Source organism: Poromitra crassiceps (genome assembly GCF_964638095.1).
Source record: "Poromitra crassiceps genome assembly, chromosome: 28".
Lineage (NCBI taxonomy): Eukaryota > Metazoa > Chordata > Actinopteri > Beryciformes > Melamphaidae > Poromitra > Poromitra crassiceps.
The window spans coordinates 15015941-15026121 of NC_139651.1; the positions used below are offsets into that span (position 1 = coordinate 15015941).

Here is a 10181-nt window from a genome sequence, read left to right on the forward strand (position 1 = left end):
TGATAGAGAGGGCCACAAAAAATGTCCTCGCTACCAAGTTTTGCTGAGGGCCGAACGGCGGCAGCGTAAAAAATTTGGTGCATTTGAAGCCACGTTTAGAGGAATAACTCATTTTAAATTAACAGTTGTGATGTCATTATTCAGTCTTAACCACCAATATTTCATCCTTTTCTCACTCACTCCTATGTCACCACCTGCTCTCAGGGCTTGAAATTAACTTTTTTGACCACCTGCCAATATGGCTGCTAGATTTTAAAGTTACCAGCCAATTAGAATTTCCACTAGCCAAAATGTTTTTCTTGAAATAAATCAGAATATGAGTGGGTTAATTTAAGCATAAGTATCAGTAAGTGGCCAGGGATGATCAAAGCCTGTGTTGAGGGTCACACGAACAAAAATGCAGTCTTGAAGCTAAATAAATCCAAAACCAATGAGTTAATTATTAAAATTTCTAATTCAATGTAGCCTTTTAGTCATAAAGATTATTGAAAGATATTCCATATTCCAGACTGAAATGCGGGCCGCATCCGGCCCGCGGGCCGTAGTTTGCCCATGTATGGTCTAACCCAAGTACCAGTACGCTAAGCACAATGTCTTGATTCTGAGTTAGTCAATTACTCATGAGAGAAAATCTTCAATGGTGTGTGTATGAAGACTCCTTCATGAAGACGCTCTGGTCTTGTTGTCTTGACTACTCTGTGCTGTGAGCTTGTTGTCATTGCTGGTCCATGCATTCGTTCAGCCGCGAGCGTTTCTGGGACAAGGACAGACAGCCAGTTTTTTTTCCAGACTCCTTCTAGTCATGTTTTTATTGTGCAGTCGACACAAATATGAATATGAATACACTATGCCGCCCGGTTGCAGACAAGACAACTGGTATGAAGTAGACTCAACTGTGTGGAATGATTTGTAAAAAAAAAAAAAAAAAAGTCTATGGCTTACCGAGCATGACACTGAATCTATTTACAAACTCAACTCATTGACAGTTTGAAAACTCTTTTTTTTATAAATATAAAAAGGGAACAGGAAGTTCGGCCTCTAATGGGCCTAAAAGGGGGATAAAAGTCTCTATCACTGAGACAGCTTAACACTCAACAGAGTTATACATCTCCCATCTTCTGTTATGGCACCAGCATCAAAGCATGCCCTGGACTTGTTGGTGGTTTTTCCATCAGGGGATGCTTCTTCCCCCCCAAGCAGTTTCAACAGAGCTAGTAGGCACTGAACCAACAAGTACAATAGAATAAGAACTAGCAAAATAAAATCAAAACAGACTAAAATTAGAGATAGATCTTGACTGTCACATGAGGTATTGTGGATCAAAGCATTTCTGTACATTGTCTCAATTTTCCTCTGTTTTTTTTTTTTTTGGAATAGTACGGAAAATCACATGACGTAATTATAAACAAAAAAATGATCACATAGAATCTACACAAAACAAACAAGGATGTCAATAACACAATTTTCTATGAGAAAATTCAAACCTAGCATGGCAGTATATTGACATTTATATGTATCAAAAAAATTGTAGCAGCAAAACAATAGGAGAGAAGCATTGTTTTTTCTTTTTTTCCATTAATATTTTTGTTTGTCTTTTTTTGTCTTCTTTTTTTAACACGTAGCTGGGATTTCTTTTCCATAGCAGCGGAATACAAGGAGTGTTTCTCTCCTACTTTCTGTCTTTAATGTACAATCAGAAACCTATTGCAGGGTTCCTACACAGTTTCACAAAACTCCACACTTTTTCCAGACCTTTAGTGTCTTGATTTGAAGATGTTCAGTTGCTGATCAGTATGGTTTATACAGACTCATTCTTCATTGCAGCAAATACCAGAATATGTGAGATATGACGGGCACGTCAAAACCACAGAATGTGTTGTACGCAAAACCCGACAGCAGAACGATATACTCCACATACTTCCGTACTTTTCCAAACTTGTTTGTGCAATTTCCAAACTTTTCAAGACCTGGAAATTATCAAATTTAATTCGAGACCTGGAAATTAGCAAATTAATTCTCCACACATTTCCAGACCGCCTGTGTAGGAACCCTGAATTTAACTCTACAGCATTAAGACACCCCTCGCTGTTGAGCCTTCACCCTTTTTGCCACTTTTTAGTCACCTCTCTGGGCGCCTTGCCGTCGTAGCTCTCCACTTTCTCAGGCAAGTCCCCAGCCCACGACCCCACGACCCCACGACCTTTAGGTTTGTGCAAAATCATCTCAATAGTCTCAACACTCTCATCCCCTTCCCACAGTCCGTGCATTTTACCTGGTGGAGCACGGAGGAGATGCTGACCCGCGGTGATTTGGAAGCAAATTGTAGTTTTAGTCATACAAACATTACGACGACAGAGTTAAACGTTAGCTAACTTTTCATATTTTTCATCATCATGGCATTTGTGATCTTGGAAGGTCAGCAGGTTATCTATCTCGCTATAAACTCCTATGGCGCTAGTTTGAACTTTGAAGCTCAGCTAGGCTAACTAGCTAACTCAATATAGTTAAGATTGCTTCTTTTTTTTTTTTAGGTTGTAGCAAGTCCTAGGCTCTATATTAGCTAGCTCCTCTCTTATAGCCGGTAGACTAACATTACTTAAGCCAGAATAACTGCCTCCATCCACGAGGCTTAACTCAACAAATGTGATTGTTTCTGCCTCCAGAGCTCTGCCTCTGAGAAATGTTTGTAGAACTAAAACTCCAACGTGTGATTTGGAAGGCAGCTACAGCAAGCCATTGGCTCTATGGGACCCAGATAGTGTCCGGCAGAGTTCAGTCTTCTTTCAAAAACATCCCACAAAAGCTTTTCTGCCATCCTGGTCAAAAAACGTTCATGTCTCATGAGATGAATCAGATGCACCAGGTGCCTTCAACGGGCTGCACTGACTCTCCATCACCTTAGCTCAAAGACTCCTACTCAAAAGCCTCATTCCATTTTCTTCTTGTTGTTTTACAAACTTTGTTTCTCACTGTGATTTTCTTTAGATGAGCCGGCAGCGCCGACCAAAAGTGCTTTTTTTTCTTAAGAAAACTAAATTGGAATGGTATTAGAAAGTAAAGTATAGCTATTGAGGGGGGGAAAGAAAACGACAGGCTGTGGATTGCTCTGCGTGCGATTTAAGCTTATCAAATTATAGCTAGCTGAAATGGATAAAGCACACCAACGAATCAATGAACAAATAATTCATGGTTTGTAAAGTCAAGCAAGTTGTTCCAAACCTCAACAACACACCGGCAATCCACAGTCACCAGGATCATAAGAACACAGAGCATTTCACACTACACAAAAATAGCTGGTTAAAAAAACAAAACAGCTTTAAAGAGAAGAGGTATCAAACTAAAGTCGTGGGATATTTGATAAAAAGGTCTACGATGATATATAATAAAGTGACTAAACACAAGCAAGCGGGGATATATGAACGCCTACACAGCAACGAGACAAAGGGGAGCGTGGTGGACAGGATGTCTAACACTAGGTATTAAGAGAAAACAAAATTCAAACAAAAAGAAAGCCTCTTCTCTTTAATAAAGACGTCAGATTTCAGGTAAAAACCTAACGACAGACTACAAGGACCTACATCAAAACACTTGGATGTTTTAGTAGGTAAGCCGAGTCTGCGGTAATTTTAAGATTCCTAGTTTATTTAATATATTGGGGAGTAAGAAAAAAATGTCTACTAAAATGTCTATTTTCATGCGGCTGACAGTCCAGCCCCGTTAATTCATCATCGATATAGTTTCTCTGTGTCTTTCTCTCTTGCCTCTCTGGTATCTGGTACACCTCTGCAGCGTTCATGTCTTCTTGCCCTCAGAGGCAGGAAATGTGACTTGGTTGGGGGTGGCACGTCGGGGGGTCCTATCCTGGCTTGGTAGCTGTAGCAGCGGTGACGTCATGTGGGTGACAGGTCGGCCATGATGGCAGATACAGCCAATCAGGAAGGAGGATTGGAGGCTTGGAGTTCAAGTGGGCGGGGAATCCCGGTCAGGTGGGTGTCAGCGGGGCTGTACAGGTAGGCCCCTCTAGCCCCGCCCATCACCACCCTCTCTGCCCACAACTTCCCCTCAATCATCAGGTCATCCTACGACAAGGCAGTCAGTCAGCCAATCAGATGTTGATGTCTCTGACGTCTGTGGGCGTGGAGGACAGGTCGGTGTCCTCCTCCAGGCGTTTGGTGTCTGTGGTGCCGCTGTGCTGTTGGGCCTGACGCAGGCTGGACTCCAACAGGGACTCAATCTGCTCCTGGCACGACCGCAGGCAGTCCTACAGGCAGGCAACAGGCAACAGTCAACATCAAGCTACAGTCTATACACAGCTTACCAGGTTGCATGTAAAAACAACTCTCTGTTCAGTCTGCATTTCAGCAGACTGAACATGAACGCTGCTGTTAAAGACCCCCTAAATATAATATATTTTTCATCTTGCTCCTACAGTTGGATATGTGAGCTTCACTGTTGACACACTAGAAGGTATGTAGGAGACATCTTGTGTCCAGCAGGAAATCTTTTGAGATGAAATATATTTGCATGTTCATAGACTCTGGAATTTTTTAATGAGGGAGGAGTAGATTTTTTTGCCTTTATTGATAGAACAGTAGGCAGACAGAGAGGGGGGGGGGGTGACATGCGGCAAAGTACCACGGGTCGGATTTGAACCCGGGTCGCCCGCGCGAAGGCCTAAGCCTTAAGGGCGTACCAGGTGAGCCTGCCCTGGGATTGTAACCATCAGACACAAATGACTATTCAAAGTAGAGTATTTTACAGACAGGACTTTAGGGGGTCTTTAATGTGTGAATGTGTTGAAATGCACGCGTGTGTTTGCCAGGCTCGGGGCGTACCGGGTCACTGCGGATGACCTGCGACAGGAAGTTGGTGAGGTTCTGGGAGGACAGGGAGCTGTCTTGACTCTTCAGGTAGAGACCCTGCACAGCTGCCACCACGCTGCCCGCCGCCACCATGGACGGAGGACTGGCAATGAAGTTAACATCTGAGGAGAGACACCACAAAGGTGAAGTTAGGACATTGCAGCGACACAGGCAAGGAAGACAGGGGAAGAGGAGAAATGCTACAAAATAAAAGAACCCGGGAAAAAAGAGGAGAAATGCTACAAAATAAAAGAACCCGGGAAAAAAAGTCACATCACTGTGAACGTCTAAAACGCTGCACTGGAAGGAGCTGATAAAATACTGTAAGATAAAGTGTTTACTATGCAATACTTTTAGACTGCTTAGGAAGATGGAGGCGAAACCAAAAACCAAAGCTGCCTCAGATAATTTCGCTCCACCCAAGTTGATCCATAGCAGACATCATCTGCATGTTTCCAAATATCATATTATGCTTCCAATAGAGAGGGTTGTGACATATTGGGCAAAAATAAGTTATATACAGTGTAGGAAGTTAGCCAGGGGCAAGGGCAAAAGTGCCCCAAGAAATCTCAGAATGCCCCTAAAGCGCCTGCAAGCTGGATGCCTGCCAGACACAGACACAGACACACAGCTGTTGTTCACACTATGCTTTAGCAACTTTATGCACTAATGTAAAGTGCCCCCGAAATTGTGTAAATGCCACTTTTTTTAGACAGTGGGGGCCCCCAAAATATGTTTTTAATTTTGTACACTATATATCAAATGAAAGCTCATGATGAGGTCTTTCTACTGCCAAAAAGGGCACACATGAATTCTAAACATATATATATATATATATATATATATATATATATATATATATAAAATCACGAATATAAATTATCTGCAGAGTCAAGGCCAAAGATGGAGATCTATACTGATAAATAAATCCCCCTGCTTAGTGAAAAAGTGAGCCATCCCTCAGGCTAAAACATGCCTAATCAATCGTCACAGAATGCTACAGATCTGCTGCTGTGCTGGGTAACAACATGGCAGAGTAAATGTTACAGCAGTGGAATATATCGAGACAAAAGAAGAATAAAAGAAAATGTGCAAGATTTGAAAATATCCTAACAAAGAAATATTATGCAATATGAAATGAGTAAGAAACCATAAAGATACCAAGGTACTGTATATGCAAAAACACAAATGAGAAGAAAAGTGGGAGGAAATGACATGACATCATATTCACATTAGTAGGTAAATATGCACCTATGTAAATATGTACAATTTCAGATGACATGTATTAAAACGGACACATATTAAAACACTAAAGTGGCTCTCCTACCTGTAGCACAGAGGGCCACAAAGGTCTGGGCGTGTTTCCTGAGGATCTGCTTGGTGGACGGGTGGATCTTCAGCTTGGAGAGGAAGTGCTCGATGAAGTCGTGAGGCGTGACTGAAGCCAGGTCCCACTTCAGCTTGGTGAGAACCAGAAGCTCCATTTGCTGTGGACGGACCAGAGCAGAGCAGAGGCATTCAGAGGCGCTCGCTCACTCTGAACAACACCCTTATATCTGCTTTAGCCTCTAAGCAGCACCATGTTACAGCTAGAGCACTATCAACACCACATCTATAACGTTACTTCTCATACTCAACTGGTAGGTAGCCTGTATGTTAGTACCTATTGATACTCTATTGATAGGCTATTCCAACTGATGTGTTCCACTTTCTGCAGTGTTCAAAACCCTCACAACAACCCAATGCAATACACAGTTCAGTTTATTATTATTATTATATTAGTGACTTCCTATCAGTGCAATCAGATTAGATATCACATTATTTATCTTATCCTATTATTTTATAGGCTATATGCTACATATAGACTACACTTAGGCTATATAGCCTACTTTAGACTATTAGGCATATACGCATTCCTTATATTTATACTTTTTATATAGGCTACTACTTTTATATGCTAATTTTGTGTTACATCTAAGATGGCCTATGGGTGAGCCAACCACCCAGTTAGATTCCTTACTTAGGCCTATTTAAAGTGATGCTGATTCTAGTATAGCCCCACATGGCTGATGAAGGCACTACAGCTGCAACGTCGGTGCATAAATAAATGTCACGGCAAATATAAAGGGAGGAGTGTGTGTTATTTTTAACCAACACTGCACCTCTTTGGGTGTGCTATCATTTATTTGATTTTATTTTGGTCACACACACACACACACACCACACAGTCTGCATTTCATCTTTGCAGCCATTAGGTGTCGCTGTGCTCTAGACTTTTTCTTGGCAGTCACTGAGACCATTCATGAAATCAGAGAGGCCTTCCAGTCACCATGGGAAAGTCACAGGCAGCCATTCAAGATACACTGCTGCTAATAAACATCTCTCCTGTTTTACAACTTCACAAATCCACATCATCCACCACCGACAGGTTGTGATGGTGGTGACAGTGACGAGCCACATTCACAGGGAAAAAAAAATATGATTTTTTTTTTTTTGGGCCATATGGGCTCCAAATGCATGGGCCGTGTTTGTGTTATGCAACATCAATGTCTCAATTACCAGCAGCTCTCCAGGCCGGACCGAGTTGTCTGTGTAGATACAGAGTTTCTCCGCCGTTAAGGGCACTGTCTCCTTCATCTTGGACGCCAGAAACATGCAGGTCGCTCCCAGCAGCTGTAGCCTTGTTTTCCTGGTTGCCTCCACTGATAAAAATCTATCCAAATAGTTCATAGCCAGCGGAAAAACCTCCTCCTCGCATTTCTGTTCCTCGCAGACCTGCACGAGAGGTGAGAAAAGCACAGTGAGATTTCTGTCGCTGCACTGGAGAGAAAATCACCCATTCATATGCATACATATACTAAGCCTATATGCAACAGAGCCTATACTCTCTGCATTACTATGAGCTATTCTGTGCACAGCTGTTTGCAGTCAATAGCTGCTTTAACCACAATGAGCAGAAACGAAATTAAAAGAAACATTTCAAGTAGATGAGTTTAATTTAATTTAATGATTTGGGAGATTAAATGTGGTTGCAAAAGCATTGTCATGAAAAAACTCCAAAGCCAACAGTTTGTATATATATATATATTTGATAACAGGCTGTTGCAGTAATGAAAACAGTCACGGAAATTACTTCGCAGTCAGTTCTGACTGAGACACAAAGGTGGCGTCGATGCAAGTTTCACTCTCCATTTTCAACTTCGTCATCTTTTCAAAAAATAATTAGAAATATGTAAAAATTACCGGGCGCTACAAAATCGGCATGTAAATGAGCCTTATCGAATGCTTTATCCGATGCGATTAAAATATGTCGAATTGTGCCACGGGTGAATTTAAAACAATTTAATTTCGTTAGACGGGGCATTTTTCACGTGTTGCAGGCGACATTTCCCTTGCAGCCTCTTCCGGACGCACAACTTCAGAAATTAATTAAAAATACTAAACCGCACGGGATTCACACGCAAAGTGCATGTAAATGTTGACGAAACGCTAAAGTATCAAATCCGACTGTTGAGACCGCTTTGAACCTGTTGCACTCTATAGAAAAGTGCCTTTTTCTCAGCGACCTTCAACAGACAGGCTAACTGACTCGTGTGAGCAGGGGAGAAAAAACCCCAAACTTTGCCAGTCGACACCATTAGAACACACTGTAGCAGTCAACATATCGCAGTGCTATTATATACATACAAGTCCGCCTGATCCGACTGCCTTATTGTCATCGCTGGGGATAACATAGATTTTTACTGATATTAAAATTCTCCACAACAAAGATGGCGCGTAACACTGGCACGGGCCAGACTGCATACGTGTACATTGCTGTTAATTTGGAATATTTCCCCCCCACCCCATCAGTAATTAACGTTACATTTCATAAGCTTTCTGGAAAACAACAGCAGATCACCAATAACAAACGCATGGTGTAGCTAAACTCAGTAGCCTCTATAGCCCAGTGGCTAATATCTCCTCTTATAAGAAGGACCACCCAGCAGCAGCATGAGGACATTACTTTTCACAGCGTTTATGTAACATGCATGATCAGGCAGTGACAGAAGACATGAACCTGCTCTGATCGCCTCCAAACCGACACTTTTTACCAACTGTTTTAGCGCTGCTATTATAGCAGATACACAAGTTAGCCGTTAGTTAACGTTCTAACAGACGCACCTCCAGCATCCAGGTGGCGACTATCTTCCTCATGTTGGGCACGATGTCCCGCTGGACGCACTTGAAGTAGTTGGGGGAGGGCAGGTAGGTCTCCTCCGCCTGCAGCAGGGTGTGCAGCACGCGCTCCGTCAGCAGGTTGACGTCCTGGTAGGCTCTCCTGACAGTGTCCACCTCACAGCACAGCAGCTGCTCCGACATACTGCACACAGCACAGCACTACACACACAGCCTACTACTGCCGCGCGCCGTCTTCTGATCACCTAATGGCGATGTTTGAGCTTGTTGTGGAGCAGGTTTAAAGGTAGGACCCGTCGTTGTAGGTAGGCCTGTTGTTGAGCTTATAAGTGACTTTCGTGTGCCTTTTTTGTTGTTGGGGCTGCTCGCGACTTTGCTGCTGCTGCTCTCCGCGTGCCGTGCTGCTCCTCCGGTGTGCGCGAGCCCTCTGAAGAGCAGAGCACTTCCCCTCGCGAGACAAAAACCCCTGCTTGCTCGATGCTCGCTCGCTCTCTCTCTCTCTCTCTCTCTCACACAACACACACACACACACACACGCACGCACGCACGCACGCACACACACACACACACACAGCGCGCTGAGGAGGAGGGGTGGGAGATGACGTCAGCTGTTGTTAAGAAGGGGGAGGAGGCGCGAGGAGGGAAGCAGATCAAAGAGACAGGCAGTCTGCGAGGGAGCGCGCGAGGAAGGAGATTATATTATACACCGAGAGAGAGAGAGAGAGAGAGAGGGAGGGAGGGAGGGGTATATAACCCCCACCTCCTCCTCCTATAGGCCTAGTAGGCTATAGCTGCTGTGGAGATGGAGGTGGGAGGTCTGTGTGTGTGTGTGGGGTGTGTGTGTGTGTGTGTGTGTGTGTGTGTGTGGGTGGTGTGTGTATGTGGTGTGTGTGTGTGTGTGTGTGTGTGTGTGGGGGGGGGGGGGGGGTGTTGGGGTCTGACCCCGGAGAGGAGGGTTGGCGTTCTGTCTGGGGTCGGTAGGGGGCGGTAACTGCCTCTCTCTCTCTCTCTCTCTCTCTCTCTCACCCAACTGTGCTGCTGAACATGAGGTGAGCACATGGGACAATAGAGCCATACAGTTTAAACACACAATGCTATTTATTCCAGTTTCTCTCCTATTCCAACATGAAACCATTTTCA

General features: G+C 43.6%; 1 protein-coding gene across 1 annotated transcript; it reads right to left on the reverse strand.

Annotated features, from left to right (window-relative positions):
• Positions 1-1337: 1337 nt before the first annotated feature.
• ccnd1 (cyclin D1) lies at positions 1338-9519 on the reverse strand. The gene is made up of 5 exons (XM_083662371.1): positions 9027-9519; positions 7422-7637; positions 6190-6349; positions 4836-4984; positions 1338-4261 (listed from the first exon to the last, which is right to left on the reverse strand). The coding sequence occupies exons 1-5, from the start codon at positions 9222-9224 to the stop codon at positions 4106-4108; spliced, it is 879 nt and encodes a 292-aa protein (XP_083518497.1). The 5' UTR covers positions 9225-9519; the 3' UTR covers positions 1338-4105.
• Between the last annotated feature and the right edge of the window lie 662 nt (positions 9520-10181).

Excerpts from the sequence above, each read along its gene's own strand:
- ccnd1 (XM_083662371.1), bottom strand. The coding sequence starts at position 9,224 with ATGTCGGAGCAGCTGCTGTGCTGTGAGGTGGACACTGTCAGGAGAGCC. Across the intron at positions 6,350-7,421 it reads TCCGGCCTGGAGAGCTGCTG|CAAATGGAGCTTCTGGTTCT; the intron begins GTAATTGAGACA and ends GTCCGTCCACAG. Across the intron at positions 4,985-6,189 it reads TGTGGCCCTCTGTGCTACAG|ATGTTAACTTCATTGCCAGT; the intron begins GTAGGAGAGCCA and ends GTCTCTCCTCAG.